Raw genomic sequence first — 20,810 nt, forward strand, 5'->3', positions numbered from 1 at the left:
ATTCAGAGCTGTTTCATCCAAAATGCACAATAGGTCCCCTTTAATGTCTGAAACTAAGCTCAGGAGCTGCCGAGTTTCTCACAGTTAAATTCACTCAGTTTAGTCACATCATTACTTCCTCATAGTCGAGCCACAGAGGTCAGTCTGACACATCACACACATATTGTGCTGTTCATTAGTCAGTCTGCTCCGTCTGCAATAGCTCCCTTAAAAATGGCCTCAAACATCAAACTACATGTCGGGACACAAAAATAAATCACGTTTTCATTCAGAAACATGAAGAACTGCGTCGGCATTTGTTGTTAACAGCTCTTTGTTTCAGTTTAGTCTCTGATGGCGTTTCTGTTCCAGGGAAAGTTAGTTTTCAGTATTATTCAGCGTTCAGCAGGCTCATGGTCTCCGTGTCATTATGGAAAATGCCAGCGCTCTGTTTATTTCAGTGGGGAGCTTTTCATGCCACAATGTCTAAATGTTGCTGAGGAGAGTTTCTTTAGTCTGGAGGAAAAATGTGTCAGACGCAGTTGAACTTTTTGTAATGAAAAGCCAAACGGGAATAAAAGCTACTTAACCTTTTCTGGACCGCCTTAGATCTCTTTATCCTCTACAAAACCTTTTCTAACTCACACATCAGAGGCTAAGAAGCTTCCCGGGCTGCAATCTGTTCTTTAAGACCTTCAGCTGTGTTGTTTCCGACGGAGAGTTTTGCCGCCTTATAGTCTAAATGCTCCTTCAGAGACTTTCATATGTAGGCGTAGTGTTGCATGCTGTGCTAATATCCTGTGGTCTGAGAGTTTTATCAGGACTGATTTCAGTCCAACATCTGTGATCAATGGGTTCAGTGTGACGTCAGTGGAGTTTATCTGTCATGGTTTAAGGCAGAATTTTTAATATCAGATAGTCTGAATGAAGGCTGGATCCCATGTTGACTTTGTGAGGGATTTATAATATTGACACATTGATTTTATTATATTATTTGGAGTTCTTGAGTTCTTCTTGCTTTAAGTCCAGGTGAAAAATGGGTTTTTAAGACAGAGCTTAGAGGAAGCTGCTTTCTATGTGATGTTCAGCAGGGGGCGGTTCCACTGGTTGCAATAACACACTGATACCATTCAGTCTTATGGAGAAATTAATCGTCTTCTCAGTTGATTTATGAGCTCAGTAAACAATTTCCTGATGAGTTTCTGGTCTCAGTCTCTAGTTTCAGTCTTCTTCCATACAGCATGATGTTCATTTAGTAACTGATGGTCCCATTTAGAGTAAAATAGACCATAAAGCAGGGTATGCTTTAGGGCGGGGCTACCTTGTGATTGACAGCTCATTCTCAGTGAGTCCGTCCAGCTCAAAGCACCAAACTCAGATCAAACTGTCAAACAGTGCTGATCAGATATGGATCCAGATTCTGTTGTTGACTATTTCTCTCCTCAGATCTGTTCACAAACACATTTTACTGTTTATCTGAAATACCAGATTGTGTGTGACCCGACGAGCCGCCATTGTTTCCTGCCTCCGACAAACCATGTTGACGACAACCATAACGCCAAAACATGGATGATAGGTTCACAGTTGTTAGAGTGATAGAGAGAGAACGTATGTTTGAACAGTCGGCGTATTTAATCGTCTGCCTGTTTTTAATGGAGGGCTGTAAGTTCCTGTGTTCTGAAAGCTGTTTGCTTCCTCAGCTCTGGTTTCAGTGGACAGCCTCGCTGCTCGACATGCATTTTAAAAGAGAAGAGCAGCCTGACAACTGCTCTCGGCTGTTGTAAAATCCCTGTGAAACGAGTTCTCGAGTGGCTCATTACTTTGCTGTGTGTGTGGTACGGGAAGAAGTGGTGTTGGCTTTGATTCAGACACTTGTTGGCATTCCTCGAGAATAGCGCAGAGTGCTAAGTCATGTTCGTTTCACCAGCTGTGTCCAAATGATTTATAGCGGGGAGGATAATGTGACGCTACAGAAATAGAGCCTGAGGGGGCGTCGGGGAGGGGGGGGACGGCGTCTCAGCAGGACGAGGAGACCACCGTGGGTTTGAGATCAGCTCTGGATCCGTCCCTCAGTCGATCAATAGTCTCACTCAGGAGATAAACTTCCTCTCTGATCTTCTTCTCTTTGTCTTTCCCTGTGCTCCTCTCAGATCTGTTTAACTTTTCTCTCCTTCTTTCTGCTTTCTTTATATCAACTCAAGAGCTGGAACTCCTTTTTATACTTGTTCCTGTTTATCACTGAATGGAAAATGGCACTCACCGCGCAACTGTGTTTACACTTGTAAAAGCAATTATTTCTGTCCCTACAGACATAATGTAATGGATTATAAAACCATGTAATGGAAGAGCATTTGTCAGACACATTATGATAACTGGCATAATTAAACGTACTAATGGTTCAGTTTTATTACACAGAAGTTATAAATGAAAACCCACCGATGGATGTTATGGAAGCATTTTTGAGAGCTAACTGCAAACACAAACATTTTATTATCTGTCAGAGACATTTCTAACATTGCTGTCATTTTGTTTGGTGGAAGAGCTCTTTGAAATCCTCATTAAATGTACAGTATGTCATTTCTGCCACTAAGGGGGGTAAAGGGCAGACGATGGACGTCCCGGAGGGGCTGCGAGCCGAGCTGCTGCTAACGTTAGCTCAGCTTGTTTCTCTGATAACTTAAGATCCAGACGTCCAATGACTAAAATCCTTCATCCGGTTCAAATCTAGAGTTAAAAAGCACCAGGGAAATCAGTAACTGATGCTCTTACATTTGAAATTTGTGCTCTCAACTCAGCTAAAATCAGTCCACACTTAATTGTTTTCAGAAAATGTTCTTCCAGGATATTTATTTCAACTTAAACTCCTCACAATGCACAATTCAAAGTGAGAAATTACATTTATATAAAACTAACTTTGCAAAAGTAAATACATTACAAGGTGTATGTAATGCAGATTATCTTTTTTTTATCAACATAATGATGAAATGTTAAATTAATTGTCTACTTTTCCCAACTTTAAACACAAATTCCAGGTTTTATTGACAATAAACTCTCTTCATGATGAAAATGCTTCAGACTTTGTGGTTCAGGGTCGTCTGAAATGTAACTCAAATTCAAATTAGAGATTACTTTCCTGACAGTGCTGCTATGTCAACTCTCTTCCTTTTTAAATTCTTAAATTTTTTAAATCAGTCTTCAGACTTGAGCCTGGTCTTCGCTTTGCTTCTCGCAGCTTTAATTCATACTGACGCTGAGATGAAGTTTACTCTGCTTCCTTCCACTGAGCCAGAAACTCATTGTGTGGTGACATCTGAGTGACGGAGCATCATTTCTCTGTATCTCTTCCTCTCCGTCCATCCGTCCATCCGAGTCTCTCAGCAGGCAGATCGCTTGGTCAGGCGTGAGACAATATCGATCAGATCACACACACATGGCGCGGTGACCATCTGCTCCCTCGTGTCAACAGTGTCAACTCATTCGGTGTCAATAAAGCCACTCGTCGATAAATATTCATTTCTCTGAGACCACTTCCTCCCCGGTCTCCCGGGTGGACTCTGTCGTGTTTAATCTTTCATGCCGACTCCATAATTTACCTCAATATCACCTCTGCTGCAGCCGGACTGTTTACACACACTCAGCGAGGGCTTCTGGGTGGTAAGGAAGCCCAGGAAGGACATTGGTGAGGTCCCACTTAGAGCTGTACCTCTGTTAACCAGATGTGTTCTTGCTCTCAGGATTTGAAGCTTCATCGGTCTAGAAACTAAGATCTGATCCAGGACCCAAATGTTTATGTGAGTGCTGCCGTCTGTCTTTTGAGAGGTAAGACGCAGTGAATCCAACCTGTTCTGAAACCTTTAATGACAAACAAAGGTTTTGGAGTCGGAGTGTAAACGCGATCCGACAAAATTCGAGGTCGTATTTTAACGTGCGACAATTTTGGATGAAAAATGAGGACTTTCTGTGACAAAGGTCAGAATGAACTTTACTGCTTGTGTGTTCAGTCAGATAAGAAGCTGATACTCGCAGCCTCTTTAGAAGAGCAATACATATTTTAACTATGGAGGGCAGGAATAGTTAATAATAGTCTGTGTGTGTCATGATATTATAATAAAATCTTGTATCTAAGAGGGAATTTCTTTGTGAGTTTATAGTTTAAACCCAATAAAAATAAACATTGCATGATGGGATCTCTTGATATATATCGCTTTAGCTTTTGCTATATTGTCAATTAGTGTCCCCTGATTGAATTCCACCTACCGTCGCTTTGTGGTGGAGGCACAAATGTAGAAAAGTCAGGAGATAAACCGAAAATGATTGTACAGATTTGATCCCACTTCTGGTTTTAAGTTTCTTAAATGAAACCAACTGAAGGTTCAAAATCAGATTTCCTCTCCCTGAGAAAAAAGAGCTGCTCCCTGTTTGTCTCTCTTTCTAATCTGTCCTCTGGTTACCCATGATTCAGTGTGTCTGTGTGTGTGTGTGTGGTGGGAGGGTTTTGGTCTGTCAGCACAGATGACATACGGGAGGGGGGGGTCATGATCAAGATGGTGGACATTATGCTGTCTGAGGGAGTCGGACGTAGGCAGGAAGAGAAGGTCAGAGCGTCGGCTGCGATGTTGTTTGTCCTCAGGCCGGTTGCTTCGCACACGCAGACGCTTACTGAGAGTTTATCTGCGTGCGGCTCAGGTGTCCGCTTGTGTTCGTAGTCATTTCTCAGAAGAAAAGGTGCCACTTATAAGAAAGTCTTTAGATACTCGAGCAGCCGCGTGTCAGCCTCCATCCCAGCGGAGCACATTTTCCCGGGTATTGTATTTTAATTTATGGTCCTTAATAGCATCTCGCCTTGTTCTGCAGCCCACACCTCTGTGTTCCTGCTGCCGCCCTGACCCAGTTCTCCCCTCAGGGATCAATAAAGTTCATTTTATCCTTCCAGTGTGGGTTGGTCTGATAACTGAGTGTTGTCAGCGAGTGGCTGACTTTTAATTTGATCCAGCTTATTCATCCTCCTCTGCCTTTCTGTGACCAAATAACTATGAAAACTCTCCACCGGTTCCCGGAGACCAACAGGAAGGTGACATTTTATAAAAGAACAATAAAGGGAGAAGATGGAAGTAAATAAGTAAACTAAACTACACTAATAATAAAACTCACACTGATCATCTGTTAAAACAGAGGTAGCGCCTTAAATAAAAGGATGAACGTGCAAAATAGTAGTAGTTTCAGCTGGGAGATGAGCTCTAACAGCTTTAATAAACTCACCGAATATCACTGTAACTGTGTTTTCTGTCGTCAAACTAGTATAAATAAACCTTTAATTCACCGCAGATAGATGTGAGAACACTCTGGCTGTACAGCTGCTTTTCCTTCTCACTCGTCCTTTTGAACGTCTGTCACTGAGCCGCTCTCGTCCTTCGGAGGCAGACCGTTAAATGACCAAAATAAAATGACCCTAAGCCTGGCAAAACCCAAGCACATATACGCCTGTAGCTAATCTACTAACATAGATCAAACTGTTCTACTGCGCAGAGATCGACTGAGATATTACTTTTCTTTTAGTCCTGAGGAGCAAACCAAACCTGTCTCACACACACACACACACACACACACACACACACACACACACACAGTTATCTCCCCGTGGACTGGCGTTCAGGTGGTGGAAGCCTCTTTTGTGTCTCTGAACACTGGACAGATGTCACATTCACAGCCTCCCCGAGAGCTCATAACTCAAACTAAACACACACACACACACACACACACACACACACACACACACACACGTGCACTCAACAAATCACCTCCCCTCGTTGAAATATGTTTTCAATATTGTAGTTGAGTTATTGATCAGTGCAGCTTTTAACATAATGTTTTAACCATTTATAACAGAGAGAGATGGCGGCGGGTTGCTGAGACCTTTATGGCACGTGTACAAACACACACAGCTGGAGGTGCATCGGAGGAAGCTTTCAGTTGTAACACACACACACACACACACACACAGAGTTGGCAGAGCGTCGACGCGGCTACCACCAGCAGTGGACGCTAGGCTAATGGAATGATGAATATCCGTGACGCGACGCGGCGTATTCCAGGAAAATCAACCCCCTCGGCAGCTATTTCCTCACAGTCGGGTCGAGCCATATTTCTCCCTAACTGCTCCGATGACAGCCGAGACTTTGTGAGAGGAAGCTGGGTCAATGATGATTAAAGCCGCACCTCCACCTTTCTGAGTTCTCGCTCTCGTGTTTATCGTGTCACATTACGGCGGGCGAATCAAAGTTGTTTTGTTTTTTTTCAGCTTTAATGGGAAAAAAAACGGCTCATTGAAAACAGCAGGTTGTGAGCCGGAGGCCCCGAAGTGGATCGGAGTTTATGGGAGTGATGAAAGAATTGGTACACACCTGTAAAATGACCAGACAAACAAAAAAGCCTCTTGGACCCATACCCCAAATTAAACAGGAAGTCCGCCATTTTGAATTTAGTGGTAATTTTTGTCGATTTGGTGCTCTGTACTTTAACGAACTCCTCCAAGGGAATTGATTGGATCGACTTCAAATTTGGTCAGTACAATCTAAAGACCATCACGATTAAAAGTTGTGCTATTTAAGACTGTACGTCGAACGGCGTGTCCGCAGATTGGCGTCGCATTTGGATGTTTCGCCATGAAACAGAAAGTTGTCATAACTTTAATGTACTTTGTCCAATTTCAACCAAACTTCACATGTTTGATAAAAGTCCCGCTCTGAATACGTCCACATGACAATATCCAGTCATAGTCATAGCGCCACCTACTGGAAACAGGAAGTAAGGCCTGTGTGGCGATTCAAATAATTCAATCTGAATTTTTTATTCTGCTGTTTCTCTTTAGATAATCTGAGTTGTTGCTGAGTACAAAGTTGAGTTTATCTTTACGGCAGGTGATGAGGAGAGAAAGGCAAAGCTCTCAACTTACTGATCAATATGTTTCCTATAATCACGAGCATTGGGCGTTGACCAAAAAGAATGAGCTCACACACGCACATGCAGCCAGATTTCCCTCATGTCTGGGTTCAGGCTTAGAAACAGGGCGAGGAGCTCAGAGCAGATTGCAGCTCATGTTCGAAGGAGCCAGCTCCACCTGAACCAATCAGGATACTGGACTCTTGGCTCCTCCCTGTGGAGGTTTTCCGGGCACGTCCACCTAGGATGCGACCCAGAACACACTGGTATTATAAATCCCATCTGGCCCGGGAACGATTTGGGACCCCCAGGAGGAGCTGAAGGACATGAATGGAGAGAAGGACGCTCACCAAAACTCTGACCAAAGGAAGCAGCAGGAAACAGATGGATTGGTGAAGCTGAGAGCTCCATAATATGAATTTAAGATTTTGGTTTAAGAGTTCTTCTTTTTCTTTCTTTTTAAAATGAATATGAGACAGAATAATGTCTGATCCTATAACAAACAGCATTTAAATATAATCCAGAAAGGTAGTGAGACTTTTATATGTTGCACAAACATAGTTAAATATAAATAAAACATCCTATATATATATATATATATATATATATATATATAGGATGTTTAAATATTATTGAAGGTTTTTATAACAAGCATGTAAAATTATGGTGGAAAAATTGGTATATTTAATTATTTAAAGCTCTAAACATTTTCTCATTAAACAGTGTATAAACTCTATATGTTCTGTATGTAGTTGAGTTGTGGTTGTCTGCCAGAAGCTGTCATACATTGACTGTTGATCCAGTCTGAAGCCACATTGTTACCATCCACTGTTTAGATCTTGGTGCTTTTTAACTCTAGATTTGAACCGGATGAAGGATTTTAGTCATCGGACGTCTGGATCTTAAGTTATCAGAGAAACAAGCTGAGCTAACGTTAGCAGCAGCTCGGCTCGCAGCCCCTCCGGGACGTCCTTTGTCTGTCCAACAGCGTGGGAGAAGCAGTGATTGTTAAGGTGGAACTGCTTTATTCAGTGTGTTTAAGGTGGAACTGCTTTATTCAGTGTGTTTAGTGGTTTTAATCAGCGGGTCTGTTTGTGTTGGAGAGGAGGAGACCTCTGTGGATCATTGGGCTCCCGGTAGAAACCTCCTGAACCATGAACACTGAAGGAATCCTAACCGGGAGAAGCTGACTGCAATGACACCAATGGTCATAATCCCACACTGCTTCATCATCAAACTTTTTTTATTGTTTGGATGTGAGAGCAGAAATTACATATTGTATGTATAAGGGACAAATGTACATACACACCAGTCAGAGGTCCAAATACTGTTAATTTTGGTTAAATTTAGCTAAAGTATAAAAACCAGAAGTTGTACCAAATGAAGAGTTTCCTGCCAAAGATCTGGCTCACTAAGAAGAGACATAATTCCCATCACTACCTAGCCAGGTGTTTGAGTGCGTTTCCCTAAATCCTTAAACACAGCTCCATCCTCGTGCACAGTGAAGTGGATTTTAACCTGTTTTTTTAAGGTGCTTCTTGTTTCTTTTTGGCTCAAGGAGGAGAGATGCACCTTCAGTTCCACTTCCCTGCATACAGAAGGGAATATTTTTCAATGACAGAAAAGTCTTTGAGGATTTTGGACATACTTTCAAAAAACATGTTTGCTGCTTTTTTTTTTGTATTCTGTTTTATTGGCTCCAATAAATTCTCCCTCATTAATGCCAAAGACTCAAATGTAACAATGATGATTAAATGACAGGTACAAACTGGATTTAAAACCACATGAAAGCGGATGAATAAACCAAGTGGGACTGTTTGGATGCTGTCCTGGTCCATCAGCCTTCCCTTCAGCAGGAGGAACAGGAGAATCAGGCTCCTGCCCTCCGGGTCCCTCCGCCTTCGTATCACTTCCTCCCGGCACTCAACGACTTCCTCCCGGTGACCTCACAGGTCACATGCTGCATGCCAACGAGCTCCCGTAACGAGAGCCCCTAACGACGGCCCCACTAATTAGCATCCCTAACGAGGCAGCCCGTCGGGTCGGCTGTCATTCCGTATCGTTGCTGCGTGCCGGGCCGCGCGCTCGGCATGTTGAAGGCATGTCAGCAGAATCCTGACGGGGGCCAAGGTGACGACGGGTCACGTGACAAACTGCACGCACATATTTTATAGGTCACATCTTTTGGCTCTAAACGGCGTCCGTAGCCAAATATTTACTGACATTGTCAAAATGATTTGAATTTAAAGTTACTGCATTTTCAGGCAGTTTCAGACTAATTAAAGGCTTTACAGCTCCTGATTGGCTCCACTCACCGGAGGATGACTGAAACCCGTCCAGTCGCTGGAGTTTCCACCCAGCAGGTTTACTCTGTTTGAATTGGGAGTTTTTCTGTCATTCGGTTTATATGTTTCATTTCAGATCTGAAGGGAAATAATCATTCTCACTGTGAGCCAGAGGAAATTAAAACAGAATGGAAATGGGAATATATAAAGGACTTGTGGGGGACAAACAGATAAAACTGTGGATTTTACTCAATATAAAGTTTGAATTCATGAGTTTAAATGTTCAAGAATGAGAGGACACAGTCACTAACCTCACAATCTGTATTTATACATATTATTATTATGATATATTATTTATATATCATAAAATATAATCTACTTTCACACATTATCTGCCTGTTGTTGAGATCAGACGTCACATTCAGAAATCTGAACCATCCTCAGCAATGGACACTTTTTTACTTTTTTAATACTTTATAAATGAGAAAAAACAAGTGAATTTAGCAGGAGGAAAATGTATTTGAGACCCAAACAAAATCTCCTTCTCACGACCAGATGAATGAAAGTGTGTCTGCTTAAATGCATTTATTATGCTGTTTAATTTAACTACAATAACCTTGGTACAGACAGGAACACAGATCCTAGGCCAATCACACAGAGAAACAACAGAAACCAGTGTTTCCCTATCGTATTTTTCTTGCAGTTAAAATATTCTCAATTTTTCAGCACAATCAAATCAAGCTAGTTAGTTAGTGTTGGACTGTAATCAAACTCTTTGAAATTAAGTTTATTAATCTAGAACTTGACGATCTGATCGCCTGTTTCCGTACACTGCCCCGTATTTCCCCCGACGCTCTTTGTGAAGCGACTGCGCCTGTAGCAGTAAGGTATATCAGTCCTCTGTGGGTTCAAACACTTTAACATAAGCAGATAAATCAAATGAACCTCTGCAGAAACACTCATCATCACTTTCCTCATATCCATCTTTTTTTTTGTTGTTGTTGCTCTTGTAACCCCGCCCCCTCAGGCAAGCGGCGTTCCCAGCCTCCCACGGGCGGATGCAGCCAGATAAAGCGCACAGTGCGGCCGAGCAGATGCTGTCAGACTGCTTACCCAGGCCGGCGCGCCGTCTCCGGAGGCGAGCCGAGGCCGTGAAACGCAGGAACGCCTGCAGTGAGCGCTCTGCCACTGCCAGGCGCACAGATATTGTCTCAGTGTGTGAAAGACCCTCCGGTTCAGTTTCACAACTCCTGCTTCCTCTGGGACCGCAGACCTCCAGCAGGCGCAGGAAACACAAAGGCTAAATAACCACAGCACAAGAAGATGCTCACACACATTCATAGATGATCTTTCTGTGTATAAATCTGTGTTTTACAGAGCTCTACGTCTTTTATCTGCCCCCCAAATGCAGTTCTTGCATCATTCTTTCATTACAGCTGTTTGGCTGTTTTTGTCTAATTGTGTGTTCAGACCAGAGAGTCCATTCAAACAAGAATAGAAAAATGTTACGCTGTGTTTCTTTCAGCCTTTCAGTGCTAAGATTGACACTGAGAATCACAAAATTGAGATAAAACTTATTCTGCCGTCTGTGGGCAACAGGAGCTCTAACATTCAAAGTCTGTTTCTGTACAGAGAAAGAACAAAAAAGGCTCCCACGCTTTTTAAGAAATAATTTTTGAGGACATTTACTTTGCCAGATTTCTCAGAGAAAGTTCGTTCTGCTTATATTCAGTTAGAAAATCGCAGAGCTGTTGGCCGAAGAGTTAGCTGTCTTATTAGCTATCTGTACCCGGGCCAGCAGCTGGAAGGACAGGGGGAGTTCAAACACGACTAGCGTACCAGCAGAGGGACCCAGCGGCTCCAACCAGGACTCTGACTCTTGGGATGAAGACAGTGAGTCGACTTGAGCTTCTTCTCCACAGATGATTCGAATCACGACTTTTCGGGGGCAGTTGAACGGGGAAGATACTCGTCCTTGGCGAGGGCAAAATAACAACATCAGACAACGTCAGACTGAATAATGGCGTGGGAAAGTCAGTCAGATTATCTCCTGCGCGAAGGAGAACCTGTGACACCGAATCCGGATTTAAAACCAGTGGTTTGTGACGCCCATCTTGGGCCGAATGTTCCCGACACAAACGCAGCACTGGGGTAATAACGAGCCTGCGATTGTGTCCGTGCAGCTGGTTGTATGAGTCGCAGTATGTCAGTGTGTGTGTGTGTCACAGTGGGTTAGCTCAGTGACCTTTGCCCTCAGGCCCGAAGCATCAGCATCATGCGTGAGCAGAGCAGCTTCAGCACAGGAAGCAAACAACACTGTGATCAACATCACTGTCATCACTGCTCGCTCGCTCATCTCGCTCGCTTTCATCCTCCAGCAGCTTCTCTCTCTCTCTCTCTCTCTTGGCCGATAACTCAGTCGCTCTCAACACTGTTGACTCTCCGCACAACGCGAGGAAACATCACACATCCACGTCATTAAAGTCCAGGTGGAATTAAAAACTGTGAAAAAAGATGCACACAAACTCAATTTCTTTGTATTTTTATATCGTTTTATCTTCCTGTAAAACAACGCGTGCTAACGTCAGCATGAACTAACTGATTCCAACCAATAATATCTGACATTCACTCGTCAAACAATCTTCAACTTTTAGCCACACAGAGTAAAGATTCATTACTTAACTATCTAGCTAGTGGAGCTCACTGATTTGGGTGAAACTGGATCAGATTTAATGGAGAGAATAATGTCTGGTTTTCTGAAACTGAACGGGGCTCAGCAGCCTCCAGTGAACACAACCTCAGAGACAGACAGAGGACAGTTTGACGACAGCGGGTGATTTATGGAGTTTCCTGGTGGACAGTAAGGTTAGATGCTGTTATCTTGTGCAGCTAATGTTAGCAGACTTAGTCCCGAGAGTGGCAGGATCCGAACCCGTCACTAGAACCACCTCAGTGCTTTATTCCCTGTCAGTTTCTGCGTGACCTTTTCTCTCCGCGCCTCCATCTCACAAAGTTCCTGTTAGTTAGTAAGTTCCATACAGCATTATCTCTCTCTCTCCATCCCCCTTTTTTTATCAAACATCTTCCTGCCCTTCATTTTTTAAAATCCATTTCCGTCTCTTGCTCAATTTCCTACTTTCTTTTCCTTTATTTTGTCTCCTCTTCTTCTCTCTATCTCTTTATTCTACATACAATCTTGTTTCCCTGTCTTTTGCTGCCCCATCCGTCTCTTCTGTCCGTTTCCTCTCCTTATCCCTTTTTATCTCCCACTTTTCCTCCTTTCCTATCTACTCACATCCCATTATTTCTCTCCGTTATCTTTGCCCTCGTTCCATCTTCCTATCCTTCTGTTTTTCCTCTCCCTCCCTCTGTCCGTATCTTCTCTTCCTTCCTCTCGTTCGCCCGTCCTCCTTTTCTGCTTCACCTCTCCTGAACCTCCTTCCTCTTCCTCTTCCTCTTCCTCTTCCCCCTGTAGCATGTTTCCTTCACCGAGCAACGTGTCAGTTGGCTTCCTGACTTAGCTGTCTGTTAGCCTGCTAGCTAGTGTTTGCGTCTTTAGACAGGTTTCACATGGCATGGTCAGCTAGCTTCAGGCTAACTCGGGCTAACTGTTGTCCCAGAGGCAGCGCTACAGACAGACAGACACACACACACACACACACACACCAGGCATTGTCATAGCGGTGTCATTCAGAGTCTGTCAGCGTCCTGCTCTCAGCGTGGACAGTCAGCACAGAGACTAGTCCTTTCTGACATGTCAGACAACACTGCGGTACCGGCAGCAAGATTCAAGGAGACGATGAAACACAACAGCGGAGCTTCTTTTTGCATCAGTACAAAGTTTAAATGAGACAGGAGTCTCACACTGGAATATGTTGTGAATAATAATGTTTATTCGGGGAAGCACAATGGTCCCATGTCTGCAGCGATAAACATTGTATAGACTTATAACTGTGAGTGTTGGGTACCAAACTTTTTACAGTACTTTTAAGGGTGCTGACCTAATTACGTCGGTACTGCAGAGCACCGATTTATGTTAAAAAAAATCGGTGCCACATTTCGGTAGTGAATCTCTGTGAGAGAGAACAGAGAGAAAGAGAAATATATACTACTACAGTAAACTACAGTCTCGGCTAACGTTAGCACGCCTGCCACCAGCGCCGACCCTCCAGGTACAACGAAACCTTTAAATCAGGCATCGACATCTTCAGGTAATTAATTAGCTCTGATTGGACAAGATACTGTTGGTGTTAGCTTACAGTCTTACTGCCAGTCCAACAGCCAATCAGGACGATGTCCGATTGGCTGTAGTTCAGGTGATTATAAATATAATTCCTCATTCATTCCTGACCGTCACATTAAAGCTGCTCACTAGTTTCTCTCCTCTGCTGCCTCCGGAGCGGCTCTACCTCCGAGGAGAGTATCTGCAGAACTAAAGACTCAACCTGCTGTTTGTTTGGTTTCCGGGGGGACATAATGGAGCCAAATCTGCCTCCATCTTTATTCCGTTCACATCTCCAAACTGTCAGAAAACACTGGTTCTCAGTCGCTATCAGACTCAGATGAATAGATGTTATTATTTAGTGGTGTGTGTGTGTGTGTGTGTGTGTAGTGCTTATTGAAGGTTAGGAGTGACACTCCACCATGTCGGATGAGTGACAGGAAAATAAAGAGACAGTGATGTGTTCGCCTCTTCCTCTCTGACAAAACAAAAGCTTTTCACACTCGTGTTTGTTTTAAACCTCAGGCTACAGAAAGCCCAGAGATATTTACTGTACGTTGAAACTGTTTCACACTCGTAGATATTAAACAATGGTTTATATTAAGATCTGGGCTGGTTGAGGGTCGTATCCTGGGGCTGATGGATGATGATAACATGATAAAGTGCCCTCCAGGGTTCCCTTCTGGTGGACCAAATGTGGTAAAGGGCCCTTTAGGGTGCCAACACTAACCCTAACAAAGCTGCACATCGTTTAGCACACAGACTCACACACGAGTTTCATCCTTTGTGCGGCAAAAGCACGAGAACATTTGCAGATGTTTGCCTTCTTCTGCCCGGAGTCAAAGTGCAAAGCTTAGCATCAGAACCGACCTGCTACTTGCAGTTACCTCTAAATCAATCCCAGACCTCAGTTGGCAAAAGATGTCAAAATGTCAAACAACCTTTTTAATGCAGTCAACATCCTTTTCACAATAAACTCGTCTGCTCATCGATTGACCTCCTGTCAACACAACTCATGTCAGCAGCCGTCACTCAAAACCCCTCGAATCCTTTGGACGAGCAGCGCTCTCAGCCGGGAGGAGGGTCCACAACCAGAACACCAAGAGAAAAATGTCCACTCACCCTGCGTCGCTGCCGTTCCCACAGATTAAGGCATCCTTGGCTCCCTCCACCTTGTAGAAGTTGTCTGGGGAAGAAAAATAAATTCCACTTTAGAGTCCAGTTTCTAATAAAGTAAATTTTTACTGATTTGGCCTCATTAGACCCCTCCTCAGACTTTATGGTAGCTGGGCTTGATTGACATCTCCTTGACCCTTCTGTCAGCATTCATTATGTAACGACTGCTGCACAGTTGTTGCACACTTGGCTTTTATTATGAAGTGTGTTTGTCAGTGAGCTTCTGCATCTGCAAAGCAAGACAACACCACATGATCTACCGGCTGTTTCTGTGCAAAATAAAGTCTCCATCCGTCATGGGTGATCATAGTCTAGTGTCCAAAAAATCCCACAAAACTGTGGGTGTTTCAGGTGCGTTCAGGTAACTTCCTGTGCTTCTTCTGCCAGGCGTTCTGTCTGCGCTACCACAGGATCGATAGACTCATCAAACTCAGCTCGTGTGTTTTGGCTGGTTAGACATCGTCTTGGCAGGAAAACAAAACCATTAGAGGAACTGCGGCTTGCTGAGCATTTGTTCGACACTTAACTCCGACCACGAGCAATTTCCAAGTACATTAATACACTTTTAACGTGAGCACACAGGGGTGCTTTACACTGAAGCTTTTAATGCACGTCGGCAGGAAGAAAACAAGTGCTTCTTAACTTTTGTTGTGGTTCGAGGATACAGTATTTATTGCCGAGGATGGGAGTAAATGTATTCAACCCAGCACCAGGAGTAGATACATGTCTTTTATTGTGAAAAGCTTCTCCTCTGTGAGTCAAACTTACACTGTAAAAAAAATCTGTAAGTTTCCTGTTGATTTTAAAGAATTTTGTAACTGTAAATAATCATAATTACTTAATTAATTAAAGATTTTTTCCTTTTTTTCACATAATTTAAATGTGCAAATATGTATTGTTTATTCAATAGATTTAACAGTTTTTGTATTCAAGTTTAACATGTTAATTAACTAACAGTAGAAATATATATTTTATTTTCACGACAAAAACGTTGAATAAAGTGAATAAGCATTGGTAAACTGTCCAAATACAAATAATAATTATTTAATAATAATAATTACTGTAATTTCACAGATAATGACTTTTATTACAGTTCTATAACTTTTAAAATTCACATTAAACTAAGAAAAATCAAATAATAACAGCACTCTGCTGTAAATTTAAGCCTGATCATTTGTATTATAACAGTGTTACATGTGTAAATATCTTTAAACATTGAATGTAGAATTAAACCTAAAACTGTATTTTTATTATAGAAAATGACCATAAATCAGTTATTTTCTGTCATTTTACAGTATTTTTTGCTGGATATTTACCACTTTGTTTTTTATCATTTCAGTGTTTTTGCAGTGTGCATGAACCTGACAGATGGGGGATCTCGGTATCAGATGCTGTGGCAGTAACTTTTGAACAGAAACAGTGACCTTAAATGCTGGCTTGACATTTTCATCCATTTGCCTTACGGGAACAGCATCTTTTATTCAACACACGATTCAGACCACATGCATTTAACTGCGCCCATTATGAGCAATTACACAGCATTCCAATAGAAACATATTAAAATGTTATTATCGCACTAAATGTACAGTACTCGGGGAAACAAAAGAAGCTGCTGCTCCCAGTCAAACCTCAGTTTGTCAGAGGGAAACAAAGCGTTCCGACATTTCAAAGTCGACAAAGAAAGCCCTGTTCGTTCCTTTACTGTGGCCGTACACGAGCAAAGGTTCCCCTTTTTTGACAAACAAAACAGGTTCTTTGGTGCTTCTATTTGGCTCAGACTGTGTCCGACCGACCGCTGCACCAAAGGCACTTAAGCTTTTTAGGAGCCATTCATTTGTTATCGAGTGCATCTGGGAGACTGCGTCCCCTGCTCGCCAAACAAAAACTTCTGATGTCTGAAGTGCTTTTTGTTCACCGGCTCAAAGTAACCACGGAGCCTTTACGCAGCGCTGAGATTAGTCACTGAGGCATTTTCTTCCAGAGACAAAACAGATACGAACTGTCTACTTAAAGTCATTACCTGAAACATCAGGTTCCCAAAACTCCCCCTCAAATAAATGCATATTAGCCCACGGACTGACATTTAATGAAGGGTTTTTTTTTTTCAGAGCGACCCCCCGTCTGAGAAGATTTTACAGAGCTGCAGAAACTTGGGAAATTGTCTCTACAGGACATCGAGAGAGTGGGCTTAATTTCATTTCTATTTAAACTCAAGAGCAGCAAATTACTCTGACAAGCCTAAACACACCTCCATCCTCCTCTCAAGCACTTTCATCTGCCAGAGACACATTTACATGATGAAGGTCTGCAGTTATCTGTCACAGTGAAATATGCTGAGACACTGTTAAACACTGGTTAATCAGCTCTCCAGTGAAGATATTAATTGGTGATTAATTTATTGTCAAAATGCGTTCAAATTCATCGGTTTACATCTTGAAAGTGGACAAAATCAGTTTGTATTAAGCTTAACAGGGTTTTTGTCATTTTAAAAAGAGAATTAATCTGTTCACATGGATGAAATGAGATGAAGATATTTAAAATGAATGTGTTTCTGAATGAACGTTAATCCTTGATTTAATAATCTTAATCTAAAATCCACTTAGTGGCTTCATCAGTGGACCAAGTTTGTTCAGTTTCATTGCTAAAAGTGCTCAAGAAATGTAGTGAGAATGTATAATTATATCTTCCACCAGTCGGTTTATTATTACGAACATGTATCGATGATGTTTAGCTGGATTTTGAACATGGATCTACTTTAATTCCTAGAGGAGCTCAGTATACTGTGTCATATAGCTAGTGTTTTGCAGATATTTGTTAAGACCCAGGTTGAACCAGAACATCTGGTCACAGTATCCAATTACCTTTGCTGCTGTCACAGAGTCACTACGACCGCAAGATGTTTGAACACACAAACCGGATCGCTGGACTCGCGTATACGTCTCTTTCATCTTTTAACCATCTTCAAAACGTGGTGGACGAGACAAACACAGCACAGATCTAAGTACAGGAAGAGACTCCAGGGGACCAGTGTGTAGGATTTAGTGGTCTCTACCTGTTGCAACTAACTGAACATCGCTGACGTCTGTATTTGACGACGGGCTGTGAAGCGTTTAGGAGAAACTACGGTGGCCGCAAAGCTGGCGAAAACCACCCAAGGCCCCATCTAGAGCCAGTGTTTGGTTTGTCCATTCTGAGCTGCTGTAGAAACATGGCGGCCTCAAAAACGTCTCATGCTAAGGTAACTAAACCACAATGATTCCTATTTTCAGGTGATGAATCACTAATGAAAACATACCTATAAATATTACATTAAATTTCTGATAATCGATCCACTTCAACACTGAACCTTTAAGAGTCTGTTTTTTGTTTTTTAACTTTATCTAGGAGCTTTCACTTTGTGTTGATGGTAGCAGCTCTCTCTCATTATTGATCTTGCTTGTTTATAGGTCATATAGAAGCATATGTAGGTTTAAGGGGTAATTTAAGGGGTAAACACAGGCTCCAGAAGTTATTGCCAGCTGTAAGCAGGAACATAATCTGAATGAAGAACTGATTCATTATGAAGAATCGTGTATGAAACTGCTGTTGACCAGTACATGGCGTCTGTTGTTATTTATTTATTGAACCCTCCAACAAGAAGCAGCGGGGACGACGGCTGCTGCTGCTGTCAGCCGGCTCTGACCACACAGAACAAACACGGCATGATGGGAAATGTTTATCATGGAGAACATCCACCATTGATCTCTCCCACTGAGGGCTGTTTTCAGATCAGCCGAACGGGACGAGCTCTCGGGTTTCACGGCAGCTTTTAGAGGTCGATACAGGAGCCTGCGGGGGACATTTGTTTGATGTGATGGATGGCAAAGTGGAAATGAATAAATAGAAGGTACATTAGCAAGAAGCAGCATGTCCCAACAAATCCCATTACTGTAAGCTCAAAGTTGCCTTTATTTTTGGGGCAGTTTCACCCTTTAACAGGAAGTAGAAACACTGCTGTGGTGGCTGTATTGCACTTGGCATCAATTGGCACTTTAATTTACTTAATTTGGTCAAAAATATATATATTTTGTTAAAACTTTATCGTGGCGTTTCTCCTACTTATTGTGGCCGGGTCGGCGATTTGGGGGCTCGTCCATTTGTTTGTTTTGTGAGGAAGTTCGTTCGTGCCTGAAGCAGACCAGGAGATAAATAATTACACATCTGTTTTTTGGATAATGAGAGTCTGTTTATCCCAGGGGGTATTTACTCTTCTGTGACGCAGAATTAAAGGTTTGCTATCGTGTATGTGTTTCTGTAGCTTTTTGTTTATTTCCATTGGATGAAAAGAAAAATACTAAATGAAGAGTCATAAACGTTTTTTTTGTCTTGTGTGGTCATTTATAAATGGTCAAATGGTTTCGGTTAACTGGGAAGTATTACAAAAGATACAGGCCATGTTGTTAGAGGTCAAACTGTGCAACGAAAGAGAGGATTAAATAGCATTTTCTTTGCAGATAACATATAAAAACAGCTTTATTTGTTCAAATCTAGAGCAGAAAGTCTTGATTTGTGTGCAGCTTCAAAGAGCAGCCAGAGAGATGAATAGTCCTTTACAGGTGTGTCTGTGTGAGTATTTACAGTAAGTCCTCTGTGTAATGAACCGTTTGTATAAAGGCTGTATTTATGAAAATGAGAGCCACACCCCTGCTGTTCTTTTTACACCAGTAATACAGTTCACACTGACCCCCAACGTGACACAGACTCAACGCCATCTGCACATGAACACGCAAGGTTTGTGTATTTTGTCTTAGATAAATAATATTTAAAAAATGTGACACAGAAGGAGAGAAAATGACATGAAGAGAGGACACAAGATAAAATGATTAATAAAAAGGAAAGATATAAGAACAGAAACGGAGTAATGGAATAAGGAAAAGAGAACGAAGCTCTTGTGTGTTTTGTTTTGATTTTATGTATTTCTCTTTTTTCTTTTTTTGTAAAACAACTCTATCTGAAAACTTGGGACTTCCTGTAAACAGCGCTTATGATTTCCATTATGTTGTACTGTCCAAAAATGTTAAACAAACAAGCTTAAAAACAAAAGAAAAACAAAACAAATGCATTCTCCTTTCCTGCACTTAGATATGCTACATGCTAGGCTAATCTATGTTGAAAAGAATCTGATTGGAGCACACAGTGAAAAGGGGCGGGGCTTAAAGAAGGGGCATTTAAAGAAATAATCTCTCTGTTGTGATAATTGTTTCTATTGATTTCCAGTATTTTTAAATGTATTTTATTATATTTTTTTACGCTGTGTGCAGATTAAAATAGTGACACAGTTCAGTGTTTTGGTCAGAGGTGCAGCTCAGGTTTCATTTTTCATCCTACAGCATTAAGTGTTTCCTCAACCCTGACCTCGACCTCTGTGTGTGTGTGTGTGTGTGTGTGTGTGTGTGAGTGTGAGTGTGTGTTTATATCTGCTGTATGTACGTCCACATAACATATATAATGTTTCCTGGTCAACATGCCTCACATGTCAAACAGTGTGTACACCAACTGACCTCACATGACCTCCCTGTGTGTGTGTGTGTGTGTGTGTGTGTGTGTGTGTGTGTGTGTGTGTGTGTGTGTGTGTGTTATATGTCTTATATGTACTATGCTCCTGGTAAACTGCCCGGCCGAAACTGGTTGTACACACATCACGGGTGTGTGTGTGTGTGTGTGTGTGTGTGTGTGTGTGTGTGTGTGTGTGTGTGTGTGTGTGTGTGTGTCGTTATTGACGTCAGTGGCATCGTGGCATTGTCCCGCCCATTTATGAAACACCAGTCAGCGCTTCTGCACGGCACACACTCACACGCACACTTCAGGGCATCGAACAAGTGCTTTTGATGTTACTTTTTATTCTTTATTCTTCTATATTTTGGTTATTTTGGTTCATGACCACGAATCCAGATTCACCCCAATACACCCGAACAACAAACTAGCTGCGAAAACCATTTCTGATGATTAGATACATTATTATTATTATTGTTATTAGTTAGGCCAAAGATGGAGGTCAATGTCAAATACTGCAAGTCAGGAGTGAGTGCGATGTCCAATTATTCAGCAATGAAATCAGGAGTGGAGCCAGACACTGTAAACATTCGGGGTTTAAGCCCAAGCTTATCCTCCAATTTACAGCAGCTGTATGCAGCATTTTTTCAAACCAGGCGAGATAATAGAAGGCCTAA

The 20,810-nt window shown here is 42.1% G+C and overlaps 1 protein-coding gene across 3 annotated transcripts in view; it reads right to left on the reverse strand.

Annotated features, from left to right (window-relative positions):
- Positions 1-20,810, reverse strand: part of LOC127359479 (sodium channel protein type 4 subunit alpha-like) — a 177,532-nt gene that overhangs the window by 93,952 nt on the left and 62,770 nt on the right. For all 3 annotated transcript variants that reach the window (XM_051393283.1, XM_051393282.1, XM_051393285.1), the window contains one exon: positions 14,548-14,611. In XM_051393283.1, the coding sequence (XP_051249243.1) occupies positions 14,548-14,611 (64 nt within the window). The remainder of the gene's footprint in view (positions 1-14,547; positions 14,612-20,810) is intronic.

This window comes from Dicentrarchus labrax, unplaced genomic scaffold (genome assembly GCF_905237075.1).
Source record: "Dicentrarchus labrax unplaced genomic scaffold, dlabrax2021, whole genome shotgun sequence".
NCBI lineage: Eukaryota > Metazoa > Chordata > Actinopteri > Moronidae > Dicentrarchus > Dicentrarchus labrax.